We start from the raw sequence: 20,234 nt of genomic DNA, 5'->3' as shown, positions 1-20,234 counted from the left end.
AAGAAGAGAAAGAGCAGTATGAAGTTTCTTTAGAATTTTCTTTTTACTGTTAAGACTAAGGATATTTTACACATACCTTGTAATGAAGGCTCCTGTGGTTCTTGAACATGAATTGATTTAAACTCTAGCTGCATCCTTGGTAATGCAAAGATGGTCTCTGTTTCATGGTTGTAGCTAGAGCCTCCCCGGAACCCACTCAACAAACTAGAATTCTTCACAGTAGTACTGTTCTCCGTGTTATTAGCATCAACATTACGAAGTAAGTTTAGCTCTACATACATAAAACAGAAAGGGTTACGGTAAACCAAAGGGTACTGTCACCACACTGCATTTAAACAATGTGTAGAGAAAGATCAATTGTTGGAGGTTTGTTTGTTGCTATGTATACAAACTTTAAATTCTGAACCCCAAGATCTGTCTGGTTGTTCTCCACGTGGGGAATCCATCTCATATACAGTTACCAAACCCAAACACTATTGTGAATGCCAGCAAGTGCTTGCTGATCTGTTATAGCTGTCTCTTGAGAGGCTCTGCTGGTGCCTGACAAATAAAAACAGAGGTGGATGCTCTCAGCCAACCATTGGACTAAGTACAGGGTCACCAACGGAGGAGGTAGGGGCTTACAGCCCCATAGGAGGAACAACAATATAAACTAACTAGTACACTCAGAGCTCCCAGGGACTAAACCACCAACCAAAGAGAACACATGATGGGACTCATGGCTCCAGCTACATTGGTCATCAGTGAGAGGAGAGGCCCTTGGTCCTGTGAAGGCTTGATGCCCCAGTGTAGGGGAATGCCAAGGCCAGGAAGCAGGAGTAGGTGGGTTGGTGAGCAGGGGGAGGGGGTAGAAAATAGGGGGTAGGAGGTTTTTGGAGGGGAAACCAGGAAAGGGGATAACATTTGAAATGTAAATAAGAAAGTATCTAATAAAAAATACCAAAAACAAAAGAAAAAACCCCCAAAAGACAACAAAAACAACCTCAACAACAACCCTTTTCCAAATGTATAAAAGGCAAAATAGGCCATAGTCTAATTTTTTTTTACCTTTTTTTTTAAAATATATTTCTACCCATCCAGAGTGCGTGCCCATTCCTGAGAGCTAATCTAAAATCACATGGGTACAAGCAATCTTTTTCCTTAGATGGGTCATTTTAAAGTAAAACATTCAAATTGTAACATGTCTTAATCTAATCAGCCTTGCCAAATTATCAGATGATTGATAAAAGCAATGTTACATATGCAAACTGAAAGCAATCACGTAGGAGCGATCTGGCAAATACTATAGTTATTTACAACATGCCTTGGCAGTGACACAGTTGAACATTCCTTTACACTCACTACACAATGGGGGACGGGGGGCTATGGTGGTGATGTCATGTCATCCTGGTTATTAGACCAGAGAAGTGGTCTCACAGAGGAAAAATTCATCAAAAGTATTTTCTTTACATTATGAATTGATAGGGATAATGTTAACTGAAATTTTATTCCGGGTAAGTAGAATCTTACATTTTTTGACATTTTGTTAGTTGGCCATATAATACATTTCCCAAACGTCTTATTTTTAGAATAACTCCAAAACATTTTTTCCAATAATTCTAAAATTTTACCAAATGTTACAAAATTAACAAATTTAATTTTTATTTATTTAAACCAATTTATTTAGGATGGTTTCAGTTATTTCTAGAATAATTTGAATCTGTAAAGTGTTGTACTACCAAGTGGCTGTTTCTTGTATTAAATAACCACTTTGTCTAGCAACAGAAATAAAATGAAATCTATATCAAGACATGAAAATTTGACCTCTACTTGATTTCTGAACAGCTGACAGAGCTCAAAATAAAACAAGAAAATAAGCCCAACAAAGGCTAAATATTCAACCTTCATTCCTTGTGGCAGTGACATAGTTGAACCATTCTTTTACACTGGCTACTCCATGGGGTGGGTTTTCGTGACGCCGCCTTGTTATCTTGGTTATTGTTGCCATGGGACTTTCCAGAGCACCACATGGTTTGGTAACCATGGTATTATGACCCAGATGAAAATCCAGTGTTTGAACAATGTATGTAGAATGATCACTAGAGCCTACAACACAAGAAAAGTACATTTCTAAAAGTGATAAACTGTCTTTATGGCTAAGAAAATAACTGTGGCATCAGAATAACAGATGTAGTTAAGCTATGCAGAACAGGAAAGGCTAAATAAGTAAGTGAGAAAGCCCACAAATAGTTAGCTGGATTTATCCCAGTGAGATTAAGAACATCAACCATCTTGTTAAGAAAGTTTGGAGTGGGTCAGCCAGTGATATACATCTGTATACCACTTCAGGAAGCAGAGGCAGTGGGATCATGGCTTACAGGACAACCTAGGCAACTGAGTAAGAACACTGTTAAAAAGCAAAGCACAAGGCAACACTCAATAGGAAACTGCTCAAAGGAACCTTTCTTTTTATATTTTTATTAGGTCTTTGAGAATTTTGTGTATGTCTTGGTGTCTTTTTTCAAAACCCCACCAAGACCAATTTGTGTTGCCCAAATATTCCTGGAGGTATCCCAGGGTTCTATTGCTGCCCTCAAGTTTTATAATGCAATTTTGTTTGACAGAGACTCTTCTTAGACCATCACTGTCTTCACATTTTCACAGGGAATATTTCTAGATAACATGTTAAGGCCAGTCACAGCAGCCCTAAATTTAAGTAACATGGAATATGAGGGCAAGTTTAGAAGTATATTTAGATGTTTCTTTAACAAGTCTATACTTTATAAATGCTGATCCACTAACAATGAACTCCCTGATCTTTTACTTAAAGGATAACAAACAGAGATAGATTTCTCCAATAAAAACAGTCAAAAGGAGCTGGTGAGATGACTCAGGGGATAAAAGCACTTGCTACTGAGCCTGACAACCTGAATTTAACCCCTAAAATCCACATGATGGAAATTGAGGACCAACTCCTCAAGTTGTCCTCTGACTTCTACCTGTGCGCTATAGAACAAATGAATCCCTTCCAAAATAAACAACTGCAAACAATCAAAAGTAAAAAGGAGGTCAGGGAGATGGTTTAGTGTGTAGAGATTTGTTGTACAAGTATAAGGTCCAAAGCTTCAATCCAGAACCAATATAAAGCTGGAAACAGTGTTAGTGTCTCTAATCCCAGGACTCCTACAATGAGATGTGAGGTAGACACAGGAGAATCCCTGGAAGAACATGAGTCAGCTAGCCTAGTCTTAAAGGAGGGGGAGGATGAGCACTTATACCCCAGGCTGTCCTCTAGCTTCCACATATACTGTGGCATGCATATGCCTTCACTCATAGACATATATGCACACACAGTATGCAAAAACATACATATACCATACACAAACATACACATATCATATACAAGCACATTTATGCCACACACACACACACATGCACACTCCTCAAAAATCAACACACAAAATATCAAAAAAATGACTTAAGTCATTTATGATCATGCCAGAAGAAGCAAAGAAAAAAAAGCTGGAAATGTGTCAGGTTACCATCTTCCCAGATTTTCTGAGCTTCAGTCCAAAAGGCAATATTTGGTTCTTCTAAATGAAAAAGGGCCCAGGATTTTGAACGGAAATTTGGACCATGAAAACAAGCCAGGGTCATATGATTTCCATGCAAGCTCATGGATCCTCCAAACTGCATCCCATCTTCTGGCAATGGAACCTGAAATAAGGATATGTGGCATCCAGATACAACCTTCAACACGCCAGGCCAATGTCGATGGTGTGCAGCATCAAGCACTACAAGAAAACCAAGAAACACTTGTCATGAATTGTCTCAAGTATCCTGAACAGGGCAAAAGGCAGAGGTGGGTCTGTTCTACAGCCATGTGTATGATGTATGTTTTCCATTCTGATAATGAGTGGAAATAATGGGGTATGCTAAGCAATTGTTAAAAAGACAGTAGGAAAAGATGCTACCTAGGGAAGGAAGGTATGAACTTTCTAGTGTTCCCAACACTCACAACTCGGGGGCTATAAAATTGATTGATTACAAAGAGCCTGAATGGTATTTCACACAAATTCTACACAACAAGAAATAAGATAACTGTCAGTTACATCTATCAACTTTTCACAGGTAAAAGAAACAGAAAGAGGGGTTTTATGTTTCTGTCCTGCATGCTTTCTACTTAGAGTGAGGTCAGATGACTACCACCATCAGCACCACACTAGAGCTTGTTAGAACTCCAGTCTTCAGTCCACTCACTATCTCCTGTATCAGATCTGCTTTTCAAAAGAATTTCCTGGGATGAGCATAGCTCAGTGATAAGAGAATTTGGTTGGCATGTGGAAGGCCCTGAGTTAATTCCTTAGCACTTTCAAAATATAGATTTCCAAGTGTTATACATGCACATTAATGTTTGAAAAGGGCTAATCAATCACAGAATTCAGATTTAGATTTTTTTCACTTATTCCAGTAATGTCCTTTTTCGCTGTTTACCATTATTTTCTCAGTGCTACCAAGACTCATAAATTTTATTTAACTGGTCTTGACAAGGACTTTTTAAAATAAAGTAAACCATACACTTTGCACAGCACGACAATGTATATATGCTTGCTAATAACAGTGCTTATAAAGACTTTAAAGGTGTAGAGGAATAAGAAAAGGACACCACAAACAAGTCACTGAAGAGAGTATGGTGTCCTGCAGACAACTGGCCATGTCTATTTAATAAGTATAGTCATACAAAAGACTAAAGGAGAGTAAAGATAGATAACAACCAGATTTAAACTGTGAACATGGTTAGGACAAACTGCTTGGTACTTGTGGGTCAGTCATGAAGTTTGAATAGTTCCTGGAAGACAGAGATAACTAACTGGCAAAGTAGAAAGCTGCAGTGTAAAAAAGGGTTGGTGAGTTTGGTCAAACAACACTCCAGGAAGGCCAGGGCTACACAGAGAAATCCTGACTAGAAAAACAAAGCAAAGTAAAACAAACAAACAAAGTTTACAAATATGTAGAAAATATATAGAAATCTATTCATGTTTAAGCTCTAAGCTGCTTGCTTCACAGTGATGATTCTGAGGCAGGAATACGGCCCTTCACTTTTGTTTACATTTTCTAGCTTGCTTTCAATGTACATACATTATTTCGATGATAAAAAAATTAATTAAGGAGTTAGCTCAGGCATAGAGTTGCACACCTTCAATCCCAGCACTTAGGAGGTCAGCCTGGTCTACATAGTTCCAGGACAGCTAGGGCTGTGTAGAGAAACCCTGTATCAAGAAAACCCCACGCCGGGTGGTGGTGGCGCACGCCTTTAATCCCGGCACTTGGGAGGCAGAGGCAGGTGGATTTCTGAGTTCGAGGCCAGCCTGGTCTACAGAGTGAGTTCCAGGACAGCCAGGGCTAGGACAGAGAAACCTTGTCTTAGGGGAAAAAAAAAAAAAAAAGAAAAACCAACCAAACAAACAAAAAAAGAAAACCCAAAACCATAAGTAAAGAGTTACCAACTCTGAGTTACAGAGTTATCCTCATTCTGCTTACTCTTGATCACATTTACCACTGTAATCCTAGTTAAAGGTGCCATCCTCTTCAGTTTGGAGGTCCATAATGTCCTCCCTGTGTCCATCTCTAACTGCCTACATCGTCTGTTCTCCCCATAGTAGCCATGGTGATTATTTGCAAAAGAGTATTTTATGCCAAGCTAAACCAAATGATACCAAATGTCTTAAAAACTCTCTAATAGTCATCATATTAAAAACCTTATTTTTGCCCTTTACCTGAGGTAATGTCCAGTATTTTTCTTATTGATCATTCTGCTCTGTTCACAATTATTTTAATGACTCTCATTCCCCCCCAAATCCCCACGCCCACTGAGAACATGTCAGGCAAGGGCCTACCACTGAATTACACCTCCAGACTATTCTGACCATTTCACTCTGAGACAGAGTCTTACACTAAGTTGTCCAAGCTGCCTTTGAACTTGATCTGTAGTTTCCTGCCTCGGTTTCCCAAGTAGTTAAGATTAGAGAACTATGCTACCAGGTCCAGCAATGATTCTCAAATAAGCCAACTTGATGAGGAACAACAGAAGCTTCAGACCTCCACAGCCCTCTGCCCAAACTTTCCCAGCATAGAATCTCAGATCTTTCATCCACTGACTCATTTCTACTAACAGGTCACTTCAGACAAGGCTTCCTTGATCATCTTTTCTAAAATAGCCAAGATTTCACTTTAACCTTCTCTATATTCTTCCTGTGCTTTGTTTTTTTAATTTAATTTTATTTTTTGTTTTAAAGAGGTCTTCCTTAAATCAAACCCATCCAAAGAGAAAAGCGAAGGCAGTGAAACTCTCCCAAACCTGTCGTCTTTTGAATCTCTGTGTTCCTGGCACAGTGGAGTTCTCTGTTACTGCAGGGGTCAGGTCTCAGTGGGTTGACTTCAAAACAACAGTTGTTGACTAGTGCCTGCTGCAAAACTGCTTTGTTTTTTTTAAATAAGTGCTTCTATCTACCTGAAACCATGACTTTTATATATTTAACTATAGTCTCCGTCTCCTATTTAATGTAAGGTCCATGAGTTAGGGATGGTCATATCTTGCAACTCTTGTGCCTTAGAGAAGTACCAAAGCATGTAGTTATTAATAAATACAAGCTAATTTCTTAATTACAGAGTGAAAGATAATAACCTGCCTAATATCTAGGTTAATAGACAGACTTAGTTTGTCTGCATCCTCAGCCCATGCCACAAATCAGAATCTAACTTTGTCGCAGAGTAGGCATGCTGCAGGTAAGCTGTGGTGGAGGATAAAGGTAACACCTTCGCAAAGGGCAGCTGACACCATTGCTAGGAGCACAGTCAGTGTTCTGCTGAGTGGATGGATGGAGAGCCCACAGGATACTTTCTAAGTGCGGCATAGAAATGTGTTACTTGAGAATGTAACATATAGGGAAGACAGAAAATTCTTACATTGTTCTTGTGAATTCTTTTCCAGGTTGTTAGTCATTGTCTTGGGTGGCAAATAAGGAACAGGTCCCCAGGTCGACAGAGCTCGTTTACTAGTATCAAACTGTTGTGTGAAAAACTCTTGGAGCTTCATTCCTATTTTTATCAAGTCTGGTGTAGTTGATCTTGATATCATTACTTGAAAAATATCCCACTTCAAATCTCCATGCACAAAAATCTCACTAAAGCATGAAATAGAATTTGTATAATAAATTTCAGAGACAATATAAATAATGCAAAAATAATTATTCTCCCCACCCAGTCTTTTCATTTGTATTAGTTGTATAATATAAAAATTAGTCTGTAGAAAAAAAATGAATTACTTCTCCTGCCCCTGAATGTTAAAAAAAAATGTTAACAGTAGTCACATAAAGGTTTCAGAAGGGGAAATCCTAATACATACCTTTTATCAGTCATGCTTGAATCCAAGGCGTTGTATAAGTTTACTTTCCATTCATCCTGAAGTTTAAGATCAGCATTACTGAAAATACCCATGAGGATACTTGAGCCCATGTAATCAACTCGAGACTCAGTAGAACCCATAGTAATCTGTATTTTGTGGTTTGGTTGCTGATTTGGATGTTCAGAAATATGAGCTAAAATAAAAACAATAATTGCTTTCCATACAAATATTCACGGAAAAATATCAAATTCAACTTTCTAAAACTTTTTTTTAACATAATGTTTGAAAATATGCTGTGTAGTTATAAAATTCCAACATACCGACCATCTCCAAAGCATTGACATCAATGGTCCCACCAACTACTCCTCCTTTGGAATCTAACTGGGACCTTCCCAGACCAACAGACATGCTAATCTCTCGATCACGGTTACTTCCTACAGAAAGCCGGCCTTGGCTTTTCAAACCACTAGTTGTCCAACTAAAAAGAAGTAAAAGATTGTTAGATATGTGGCTGATAATGCCATGAATTAAAACCAGTAGCAAAATTATATGTAGAAGATCTGATTTTATAATGAAAGAGTTCCGTTTTTTGAGTCAGGTTTTCACGGTGTTGTTGAAGCTGGTCTTGAATACTGGAACTGAAATGATCTTGTCTCAGCTTCCTGAGTGCTGGGATGATTAGCATACACACACACACCTAGCTCAACACATATTTGAACTAAATACTATGCGGTTGATGTTTGAATATTAAAACTAATGAAGCTTTATAGCTAGAAAAGTATTCGATTTCCTTAAAATTCTCCATTGAGAATGTGTTTTGTGTTGTTTGTATTATAGTATCCTACCAATTAAGCCATTTCCAGACTAAAAAGTTTACAACTTTTCATCTATTTACTGTCTCAAAAGATTACTACATTTAAAAGGGTTTGAACTGCTTTACAACACTGTAAAGAACATTTAAAATGCCATTCGATAGATATGTTTTCTCTGAATAGCTTACGTTGTATTTCCCATGACATTACTCATATTCATTTGGACATTTAGTTGTTTCAGGTTGATAGCGAACACAACAAGTGTCTCCCATGGAGTCCCTTGCTGACTTGCTCCTTTGTTTGATTTGTTGACAGGAGTTGATGTTTTTGAAATTGAATCTAAAATCAGAAAAAACCTAAATGCATTTATTCACATAAAACAAAGCTTACTACGAAGTAAAATCCACTAATTTCTATAGTCTAAAAGGTAGACATGATATTGTTGTACAAGACCAAATGTTTAATAGTAGTCACACTGCTTCTAAAATAGGTGAGATGGGGGAGCTTTGGTGTGCATGAGACACAGCTGCACAGACAACTCATCATTACAGGATTTTCTTCATAAAAGCCAAAGTGTTTCAGTCAGACAGAAGCCTCAGAGGCAGGAACCATTCAGAAATACAGGCATTGGCTGGGTAGCTGGCATTCATCTAATGGATTCAGTGAGTAAACCAAGTACTGACTTTGCTAATTATACTTTGGTCTTGGTTGTGCCAAGAATTATATCATTCATTTTGATATATTCTGGCATTAGCACAAGGACAATACCAGCATGTAAGAGTTGAAAAAAAAAAAGACTAAATAAACAAACAATTGAATCAATATAAAGACTTCATTTCTTCAATACTGAACTATCTTTTGGCACATTCACAGTATTGTTGGAATGTTTCTAAAAGCAGTGGTCCTTGCAGAGTACACTGGCAATATGGCAACTCTTCATTTCCTACCCTTCGTGAAGCTACTAGACAGCCACAGAACTCTTCTGTAGGTCGTCCCTGGAAGTGTTTGGTATTTACTGGTTTCTTTTCCTCAAGAATCCATCTTTAGTAATTGGGGCAGAAACCTGAGGGTAATTAAGATTTTTATCTTAGGAACACTGGAGGCATACTGGCAACAAAAGTTACCTCTTCGAGGAACTGAAGAGTCTGAAACACTCCTTGATCGAATGGAAGCTGGGGACTTGAGGCTCTGTGCTGCTGTCCCTGGTGACATGGTATTATTGGTCATGTGCTCATTGAACACATTGGGTGACTGAGGCATATGGGTGAAGGAGGCTGACTGGCTTGGCTGATCCCAGGTCCTGCAGTATGCTTTCCTTGATGACTCAGGAGAAAGGTGCTGGCTCACTCCTTCAATGGAATCAGGAGTCCCTGGACCAGATGCTAGTACAACAGTAGAAGACAAAGTAAAAGTCGCAGATAAAAACATTACGTGATAAAAGTTCTCTCACTCAGACATTATTTCTAACTACATTATTTACAAATATTACAGAGTAAATTTATAGAAAAAAATGTTAGGAGGTAATCTTCAAGAGGTAAGGTCTGTTTGGTATGCCCAGTGCTTGACACTAGAGGGACTCAACAGACATTCTTTTGAACAAATGAATAAATTACATGGTACAGCTTACAAAATTTGTGTTATTAATCATGGATCTTGTTTTCTTTAACCCAAATGAAAAGAAATGTAATTATGGTTATATAACACACTTACTTGGCAAATTTACAGTTTGGTCTCCAAGGAACAGGCGCCTTGCAATACTTCTCCTATACCAGGCTCTTGGAAATGCAAGGATTTCGCTGAGTCGGCGCATATCATACTTAAATGAAGCAGACCCTATATCACAAACAGCTGATGCAGGAATAGTTTGTTAGAGCTTAGAACAGACTTCTAAAACTTTTTAACACTTCAATTATCAGACATGGTACTATAGAGCTGAATATACCTACTGTTTTAAACCATAAAATACCAGGACACATTGCATTTAACAAGTGATTTTTATCTTTCTTCAAAATAAAAACAAAACAGTGCATGCACTGCAAAATCATTAGCTCTGTGTCCTTTCTTCAGGAGATGGCAACTTAGGGCTCTATTACTGCTCTGTCACATATTGGTTCTAGAGATTAGCTATAAAGCAAGCTTTCAGTGTAACACAGGGCTCATCAAATATGGAGAATAGGTCAAGATTATGAGCTTGGATATGAACTTGCACAAAGAGAACTGCAAACAAAACAGCTGTGTGCAAGGGAGTACTTATTTCCCTTTTTGTTCAGGGCAGAAAGTTTCACAAGAAAAGCACCCTTCTGTTTTGGCATCTTTCCCTTTCTGCCCCTTTTCTCTTCTGTTCCTCTTCCACAGCTTCTTTAGATTAGCATGCCAGTGACTTTGAGGACACTGCCTGAGCACAGACAGACAGGCCTGGTGACCAGCTGACCCACTGATTGGTTAACAGTTTCAACTGTTCCCCTCCAGATCATTTACGTTTATAGCCACCCTACTCCTCTACTGCTCCTTATGCAACTTGAGGATCTTCTTCTCCTCTCACTTTGAAGCTATTCCCACCTTTCTCTCTTTTTACTGTTACATCAGATTTTCACTCACTACTGCTGATTAAACAGCATCCTCAAGCATCTTTTCCTCCCATCGTTTGTGTGTACTACTGACTGACTTTCTAAAATACCAATCTGAAGATTCATCCCAATTATTTAGAAACCTCTAATGGCTTCTCAGCACCTGAAGAATAAATATCTGATCTCTCAGTTCACTCTGAGCCCACAGTCTGCTGCTGGTCTATTTCATCACCTTTACTTTTAGTTAGCCAGGACCTCTCCATCTACTCTGTAGAAGTAAGTGTTTGATTAAACCTCATGATTCAGTCATAGTAGCCAAAGTATGCTCCAAAGATATCCCTTTTTGATACCTCTATGATTCAAAATATCATGTTGCTACTTTCAGTGGTATTTTTTTGAAACTAATATGTGTTATTACTATTTTTGTCCACATGTAACATTTTGAATTACTCACGTCTATTCACACTAGTAACCTAGCAGAGTGCCTGGCAAAAGTTTACTATAAAGCATAGGTTTAACATGTTTACTAAATGGTTATCAGCTTAAGGGAACATACTATATTAGTGAGGTTATTGTTGTAAACATTTTCACTTAGTACTCTAAATTCCAAATTCACTTAATTTTAAGTACTCAAGTTAAAATGCAAAGAGAACAAATGGTTGGCCTAAGACCTACTAATACAAAGTAGGACTTATCATTAAGGCTACTCATCCCATTTTTAGTGTTGTAAACAAGTACAAGTTGATACACATAAAAAGTCATAAATTGCCGGGTGGTGGTGGCACATGCCTTTAATCCCAGCACTTGGGAGGCAGAGGCAGGAGGATTTCTGAGTTTGAGGCCAGCCTGGTCTACAGAGTGCGTTCCAGGACAGCCAGGACTACACAGAGAAACCCTGTCTCGGAAAAAGAAAAAGAAAGTCATAAATTTTAGGAACTTATAACAAAGAAAAGCGAAATAAAAAAGTAAGGATTTTTGTTCTTTAATTTGGCACGCTTTTACCCTTGGATATTTCTACTAGAAAACATTCTAACACTAAGAGCCTGAGTTGAGAGTCTTCTAGGCTAGGCTGAACTTTGTACCTTTATCACTAGGCTTAATGTTTACATATACTTATTATTTAAGCACTATTAAAAATAGTTCACTGTTTAAAATAATATTTTAATTAAGAACTATAAAAAAGAATACCAGATATATTGATTAATGTAGTGTCCATTTTGCTTGCAGACTTGCTTACAGATTGACTTTCAAAAAACGAGGCACCTCCTGAGCGCCTTATCCGAGACAAGCTCACTTTTACAAACTCAAGGTTTATACTTAGTGAGTCTTTCCGACCAGTGACTGAAGTGGGTTCTTCATCCACATTCCCTGGGAAAACCGAAACAAGAAAAATGCCCATATGTATGCACATGTACATACAGATGTGTGCATATACACACAACTAGTTAAAGAAAATTATCCAATATATTGTAACATGCCACCAATTAAAAGGAGTTAAATTAGTAAAAGTTTAGACAGAATAATCTAAGGAGCATTTGCATTTCTCACAGTGGTTTAGACAGGTTGAAGTCCATAAACATGACAAGTTCATTCCAATAACAAAAGGTAGTATTTACTTATATCACTGTAAGAAATATTCATTAATGAGATCTGAACTTTAAAAAGCAGATTTAGTTTTACTAAATGATGGTTTAATACTCTTATTTAAAAATTACCAAGCATAACCTACATACTTTAAAAATTTTACTTTTATGGACTATAATTTTATACAAAGTGATCTGATAATACTTTAATGAATTTGATTTAATAATTTAAGAAACTCTTCTATCTTTATATATTATGCTATACACAACATTTAACAAGCTTAAGTTTTAAATCCTTGTATAATCAGTTCATCTGAATTTGTTTCATATTTTTACTTATAAAACAGGGATCAAATAGGTATTATCAAAAGGAAAAATACAAGTTTCTCTTGTTAGTTTATAGCCACAGTAATGTAGTCCAAGAAAAGAAAGCTTAAAATAATTTAACAAAGATGCCTATGAGCAAATATACCTAGTCCTCCTGATCCAGATGTGAGACCAGAAACAGTGGATTTCTGCTTCCCTGCACCATAGGGGTGAAACACATACAGGGAAAAGTCAGACATGCATGCAGTGAAGCTCAGGCCAGATGAACTGCTGCTGGAGCCAGTCAGATCAGACTGGCTGCTGCTGTGTCGACTTCGGCCAAGTGGGCTGCCTAATCCTGAAGAGCCTGTAAGTAAGAGACATTTCAGCATCATCAGCCACAAGGAAGTCTACAAGGACTACCATCTTCTCTCTCAAAAGCCAAACATAGGCTATTTTGGTAAAATATTGAATTCAAGATAACTGTACAAAAAACCATGACCTAAGCCCAAGTGACACCTTCCAAATCTGAAGGCTGATTTCCCTTCAACAGTTTTCATGCTTCTCTGGAAACTGGAGTTTAGGAGTTCACTCATATATTTTCCTTTAACGTGTTCCACTTGGCCATTCTAGCATTTTAGGTCATATAATTCTTTCTAGACATAAGGGTCTTCAGTTTGGCTGGACATCTGCACATTGTTCCTGCTTTCCCACTAGCTTCTAGTTAAAGACTCTGTTGTGAAATCCAATACTGAAAGGCATCGGCTGCTTTTGGTTAAGAACTGCTGTTTAAATGACATTTCAAGTCTACTGTCAATCCCCACTCAAACTAGCCAACACTGCCCTCTCACTTACATTTGTATTTCTATATGATTTATAGCGCAGAGCTTTTAGTGAGGAAGGAGTGCTAGAAATCAAGAAATCCTCAACTGTACTTTACACTCAAACCTTTAATGAAACAAATGAGGTAGACAGCAAAATTTACCATTTAAAAATACAAGTGCTACTTGGCAAAATTTAATAAGGACAGATCTTCATAAAAGCCTATCTTTTATTTCCAGTTGCAAAGCTCATTGTTCCTAAAACATATAATCCAATAAGACACAAACATTCAAAAGTGCATGGATACATGAACTATTAGTATTCTTATTATAGTGCTTCTAGTGAAATGCAAGCTGAAGTTATAATGCTATCTAATTACTGTTGAGCTAAAAATATAAATTAAAGAGGACTCACATTCTACTAAAACATGAAATATACTTACAAATTTGGTCTATTACACATTTTTTCTTACAAATGTCATAATTCTTTAATATTCTGCTTTTCTAAATCTATTTAAAATATAGATGACTATTAAATAGTACTTGTACCAGATGACTTAACAGCTTATACCTGGCATTCCAGCTTTGCTAGCAGAGGTCTTTACTCCGCTCTGAGGAGCATTACTACCAGGGGATAAAGTCTCTGCAGGGTATGTAGTCCCCAAAGTTTCGAGTTCTCCTCGGTTTGAAGAAAATACCAAGTCAAGAGATGGTAGCTTCAGCATGCATTCTACTCTTGATACTGGCAAACAGCTAAATTTGATCTGTGAAGGCTAAAGTGTAGAAAGCAGGGGGGAAAAGAATTTTAAGAACCAAATAGTTAAAAGAAATATGTAATTTTTTAACATACATTTAACTACATATATTGTTTAATCATCAAATATTTAAATGCAATTAAATTTAATGCCACAACTTATAAAAACAAGGATGGCATGTGAACCAAAGTGTATTAACAGGATGGCACAATCTTTATGAAGCTATATATTATAGGTATAGAGCTTACCTTGCTCTAAGGGAATCTAGTGGCAGGAGACTATTTCAAGTTCAAGGCCAACATAGGGTACATGCCAGCCTGTGCTACAGAGTTGAGATATTGTCTACAACAAACTAAGTATTTGAACATACACTGACATCTGGATAATTCAGAACCTTAAACATATTTATGCCCATACTATTTTTTGTTAATTATCAAATCTTTTAAAGGAGATAATTATATGTTAAAACACTGTAAGTACTGCTGTGTTAGTAAGAAAAGTTTTTATGAACTCTTACGTACATAGTATATTTTCATCAGACCTTTAACATAAGCGAGTCAAAACTCCCAGGGTCTCAGACTAATGATCTTTTGAGCAAACTGTTACAGTAGTAAATGGTTGCAATAAATGACACCAGCACTTTTCTTCTTCTTTTTTCTTTCTTCGAGACAGAGTTTATCTGTATAGCCCCGGCTGTCCTGGAACTCACTCTATAGATACTTTTCTGATTCTTACATACTGATTTAAAAATTTTATCTGACTGGTAATCTGAACTTAAGTTTGGATACAGGCGTCTCTCTAATCCTCTTTAACAAGTGGATTAAATCAAAGGATAACATATATTCCTAAAGGTGTGTTGGTAAGATTGAATTAAATAACACAATATTTTAAAACTACATAACTTTTACACAAAATCCTTAAAAGGTATTATTATATCTTAATTATATGGTAAATCCGTCCAGAAAGTGTAATGGTGAGAGCAAATGGTACCAAACTAATAAAGAGATAAAATGCTTTCAAAAGGTTTAAACTTATATATTTTAATTTTGTTTCATAGAAGATTGAAAACCCAAAATGGAAAACTCCTAATTTATGAAACTTCTCAGAATAGTAAATACATATACATTTTTACATGTACTTCTCAGGACTTAGCAAAAACTTCTAAGCCATTGTAGAGATATCAAACACTCATGAGATTATGATTTAGAAAAATTTGAAACGAAATAATGTTAAAATTTCAAATAAAATATTTTCTTTATGAAGAAACAACACAGCTCACCTGAACTCGCACATAAACCACAACGTCTACAGGGAAGGAGGAGTATGCAGATGTTGAAGATGACACTAGCGATGTTGTTGACTCTTCCATAGGATCTGGGATGTCGAAATGTCCCATATCTTCATCTTGTGAGCTGACTGCTGTTAAAATATTTAGTTTCAAGTTTTATATCATATCAAGGGCAAATCACTGGAAGATCCTTGTCTCTAACTAGTACTGAAATAAGATGAATCAACAGCAAAAAGTTGCTTTGAAGTCTGTCAGGCTACATATCCTTGCCCACTCATAATCTCATGTTCATTTCCCCAAATTAAATTCTCCTACCACAGCACACACTATACATAGAAAACAGCACTTATGCCATGCCCACAAAGAGAGTCCAGCGCAAGAAACACATTAATGTATGGCATACAATCATTAGTGCTGTCACTATCTAGCTGTAAACTTGAAAAAATAATATGGCTTCACCACAGCTTGAATTCTCTACCTGCTAACAAGAAATGAAATGACCCCCCTGGTTCTTCTCCAGTTCTTTGTTTTATATAGGAATATATAACAATGTATAATAGCACTATGCACGTGGAGAGTACTCACCTGTGTAATTCCTTTCTATTGGTGTAATTGGGATAGTTTCCAGAGCCTTTTCAAGAAAGTCCAATAGACAAGGACTAATAACCATTTCTTCTGGTAATGACTGCAGCGCTACCCAGGCATATAGCTTGGCGGTTTTTACTCCTCCACTTCCTTTTCCTTTAGCTAGAATATTGATAAATGTGATGCAGTGAATGAAATTCAATAAAATGTCCCAACAAAATATGACAATAAGAAATTAGAATTGTATGACAACTTAATTAAGTGAAGCACTTTATGTAAGACTACAAGAGAAAAGAGTAAAAATAGGCTGAGAGAAATGATACATAAATGTTAGAATAAATATTATTAATGTTTGTAATACTAGGTTTATTCTTACTTGTGCTTGGTCACACATTATGTTCCAAATTATCAACTTTATACATTTTGGCTGGTACTAGTCCATCTGTTCACTTAAAAAGACAGAAAATGTCAACTACTATGAATTAGTGGGAAGTGAAGAAAAGGCATCCCAGCGTATGGATTCCTGCTGCTTAGGATATACACACTGACAATACTTCACTACACAGGTGGGAGACCATGACTCTCTCACTCTTCCTGGTCAGGTATTTCTGCTTCATAAAATACATTAAAGTACCCAACAAAGTTATAGCAAACTTTGTTTTTAATCTCCAATTTGAAAATTAGTTATATAAATATAGGAAAATGCCCCAACTCTATACTCCCTAACTTTCTCCATTTATAAAATGGAATACTAGTATGTGCCTCATTCTTAATGGATCTAGCTACACTTAGTCAGTTGAAAAGTGGTACGCACTACCTAGGCATTATTGTCATCATTCTTTACTGACTACTTTAAAGGGTTTACATATCATGTGATATTTCTAAATGAAACTTCTTCCATAATTCTTGCCTAGTCCTTATAGTCCTATGTTAGACATTCCGGAGTGTGTGTGTGCGCGCGTGTGTGCATGTGTGCGTGTGTTGTGGAGCAGCACGCATGTGCTATGATACCCATTCCCCAGATGCTACCCAAGAATCCTTGCTGGCTTTTTCAATGGCCGCTATAATCAATAAGAAACTGTAAATGTGGTACTCTGTGACTTTTAAATCTCAGGTATTAAGCTTTGCAGGTTCAGTCAGCTTTTTGTTTTGATCATTCCACCCAAAGGATGCTAAGTATAATGTCATAAGAATATTCCAAACCCAGTGGTGATGTCCACATGGGGTGGAATTGAGGCACCAGTCAGCCATTCTCATGACTAGAACATGATGGAGGACCTTTCTAGTACAGTCAAGTATTCAAGTGACCTCAGTCAAGTATTCAAGTAGCCAGCATCTTGACTTCAATCTCATGAAAATCTGTAAGTTGAGAAACAACTCTTGGTGTTTTTTGTTTGTTTGTTTTGTTAGTTTGTGATTAAGGCTATAAGTTTTGGGTATAGGTTAGGTCATTATAACAGATAATTAATACTTGCAGATAAATACCAGTGTGCTCATCTATGTGTAAATTGGATCCCTAGCTGATCTTAGCTCCCAAACTTAAACTTTCTGAACTACCCTCTAGCAAATATACATTGTTCTAAAAAGGTGGTTTATTTATTAAGAATATTCTAACATAATAAAAATTTAAGAAAGAATCTAAAGTAGTCCTATACTTTCACATATGGACTTTATATAGTCATTACTGACAATATGGCCTTTCTTAAACAGAGGAATTAAAGAATCTCAATAGAGCAAGCAAAATAAGAAAATTAAGAAAAACAGGACAGAAATACAGTGTAGCCTCTTAAATACCTGAGGGAATAGGTGGGGGTTGGGGAGGAAGTAAGGTGTTAGTCTTGCTCTGGACAGTGCAAGGTAAAGGAGGAGAAGAAGGAGGTGCTGCGATATCTTTCATACCATACAGCTTGGACTCTTTGGAGAGAGTTCTAGGCAAGGAAGATCCTCTGGAGGCGTTAGGTGATTCAGTCTTTAGTGTCTTAGAATTGTAATGCAACTGTATTAAAAAAAATCGAAATAAAAATTTTGCAGGTGAGGAAATACCATGAAACATAGAACATATCGTTGGGAGGAACACTGGTTCAGGAGCCTGAAGACTTAGTTTTTGCTTATAAGCCAGTTGTAAGGTTCTGCAAAGTACCTGACTTTTTCATTTTTAAAATTAAAGAGCTTAATTCAAATTGTCTTTAAAGTTCTTTTAAACTTAATGGTCTAAAATTCAACAATTTTAGAAATTAAAAAAAAAATACATTATTGCTTATTGAAATTATAGAAGACAAGATTTAGCAAGCCTACTATGAATAAATGGTAAGCCACAATTTAGGTATGCTTACATTCAGACTATGGCTACATCAGATAAGTCAGAAAATTTCATCTTTAACAAAATAAGCAAAAGAAAAATATCTAGTAGAAAATAAATTGTTAATATTCTAGTTTCTTATTTTATACAATTCAGTTTTTACCTTTACATCTACTCCAGGAATGTAAAATACTGTTGTTTCTAAGTCACTGGGCTTTGTCTGTAGAGAGGATGGCACTTTCTTGCCAGTCATTAAATGGGTTGTTGAAGCATAATTCGTTTGAAATTTTTTCTTTTTTGAAGGAGAATCTTGATCTAAACTCCTAGAACTTCTATCATAACTCCTATGGGGAAAAAGGAGGGGGTGTAAATTAAAAAAATCAAAATCAAAATATTTTAAAAAGAAAACATTTAAGGACAGAACTTCTAGTTAGACTGGTTAATGTCTTAGAGGAATGATAATAATGTCTTATGTTTTAAAACTAGCTATCTCTATTTTTTATGTGAGTATTCTTTGTTCGTGACAGAGTCATGGTAAGAAGAGCAGGCATTTTCCCGCCTCCGCCTTCTGAATGCTGGAATTACAAATGTGCCATGCACAGCTGCCTTATTCCTTTCTAAGTTCATACCTGTTTCATTTAAATACCAAACATAGCAGTCTACTATGGTTCAATTAAAACAGTCTACCAGCCATTCTTTAAGCACCATTATTACTCTTATAAGATACTATACTTGTCTAAAGTGTTTTTACTCTCTCATTTTATAAAAAGTTCATTTGACTGATCATTAAAATACTTTAGACATATAAAAATAAAGGGAATGGGATGGGGACTCTTCATTATCTGTTCCAACAGCTGCCATTCTTATCCATATTTCTATCCTTTTACTCACTAGTAATTGTCATCTTACTTTCATATTTTTTTTTTTTTTTTGACCAGGAAAGAAGGAAAAAAGGAGAAGAAATATTCAAAAAAATAGCTGAGGAATGGCTCAACAGGACAGTGTTTCCAACAGCAACCATGAGGACCTGAGTTTGAGAAATACAGCCCTGGAAAGTAAGTTATGGTGACACACACTTGTAATCCTAGTACTGGATGGGTCCAAACAGGAAGATACTTCAGGTTCTCTGGTTAGTTACCTTGGCCTATGTGGTGAGCTCTAAGCTCATGAAAGACCCTGTCTCAAAAAGCAAAGTGGACATTCTCTGAGAATTGATACCCCAGGTTGATTCTGATCTCCATATACAAAAGCACACACATATTTACACTAGAACATACATATGAACACACACACACCCAAAAAAACAATCAAAATCTAATATTAAATGTGTTTATGTCATCATTTAATGGTAATCCTGAAGTTATACCTTGAATATTTCCATTTAGCTAGGCCCTATTTGTGTTCAATTTAGGTAGTCCCTGTTTGCATAACTGCTTCCAGTCTTTCTTTGTAAACATATCAAAATTCTTAATCAAGACTCCTGCATTATAGGGGGGAGTCCCACAAACGCTGCCATGGGTAGGTGGGTGGGCTGGAGTCTGCATAGACAGTGTTTGATTTTCTTTTTGAGTGGGTGCAACGGGGAGAGAACCAAGAGTTAGGTGGATTCTCCTCCCTAGCTCTTGTCCGTCGTCTGTCTGCTGTCAGTCTATCTGTGGTGGATTTCTGTTTCCAGGGAGGTGTGGTGAGATCCTAAGTCATTCCCTTTCCCTTCCAGGCCTCCTGCTATTTTAGAGGACCTGCCTGGTTTGGCTGGAGTCCCACAGGAATGTGGGACTTCTTAATAAAGGATAGCAAACAGCTTGTGGCTGGTTGGGTTTTAGTAGAGGCTCAG

At 36.8% G+C, this 20,234-nt stretch overlaps 1 protein-coding gene across 6 annotated transcripts in view; it reads right to left on the bottom strand.

Moving 5' to 3' along the window:
- Kiaa1109 (KIAA1109 ortholog) overlaps positions 1-20,234 on the bottom strand; it is a 191,747-nt gene that overhangs the window by 6,325 nt on the left and 165,188 nt on the right. For 4 of the 6 annotated variants that reach the window (XM_031376638.1, XM_031376642.1, XM_031376641.1 and 1 more), the window contains 16 exons: positions 18,564-18,744; positions 17,896-18,097; positions 16,102-16,263; positions 15,508-15,647; positions 14,045-14,246; positions 12,819-13,019; positions 11,952-12,131; positions 9,907-10,044; positions 9,321-9,578; positions 8,385-8,535; positions 7,705-7,862; positions 7,385-7,577; positions 6,946-7,163; positions 3,522-3,773; positions 1,882-2,085; positions 77-271 (listed from right to left, as the gene is read on the bottom strand). In XM_031376638.1, the coding sequence (XP_031232498.1) occupies positions 77-271; positions 1,882-2,085; positions 3,522-3,773; positions 6,946-7,163; positions 7,385-7,577; positions 7,705-7,862; positions 8,385-8,535; positions 9,321-9,578; positions 9,907-10,044; positions 11,952-12,131; positions 12,819-13,019; positions 14,045-14,246; positions 15,508-15,647; positions 16,102-16,263; positions 17,896-18,097; positions 18,564-18,744 (3,035 nt within the window). The remainder of the gene's footprint in view (positions 1-76; positions 272-1,881; positions 2,086-3,521; positions 3,774-6,945; positions 7,164-7,384; positions 7,578-7,704; positions 7,863-8,384; positions 8,536-9,320; positions 9,579-9,906; positions 10,045-11,951; positions 12,132-12,818; positions 13,020-14,044; positions 14,247-15,507; positions 15,648-16,101; positions 16,264-17,895; positions 18,098-18,563; positions 18,745-20,234) is intronic. The other 2 variants (XM_031376640.1, XM_031376643.1) reach the window with 2 other exon arrangements.

This window comes from Mastomys coucha, unplaced genomic scaffold, assembly GCF_008632895.1.
Source record: "Mastomys coucha isolate ucsf_1 unplaced genomic scaffold, UCSF_Mcou_1 pScaffold17, whole genome shotgun sequence".
NCBI classification, from domain to species: domain Eukaryota; kingdom Metazoa; phylum Chordata; class Mammalia; order Rodentia; family Muridae; genus Mastomys; species Mastomys coucha.
The sequence above is the reverse complement of the archived record's forward strand: the minus strand, read 5'-3'. Positions and strand labels throughout refer to the sequence as shown.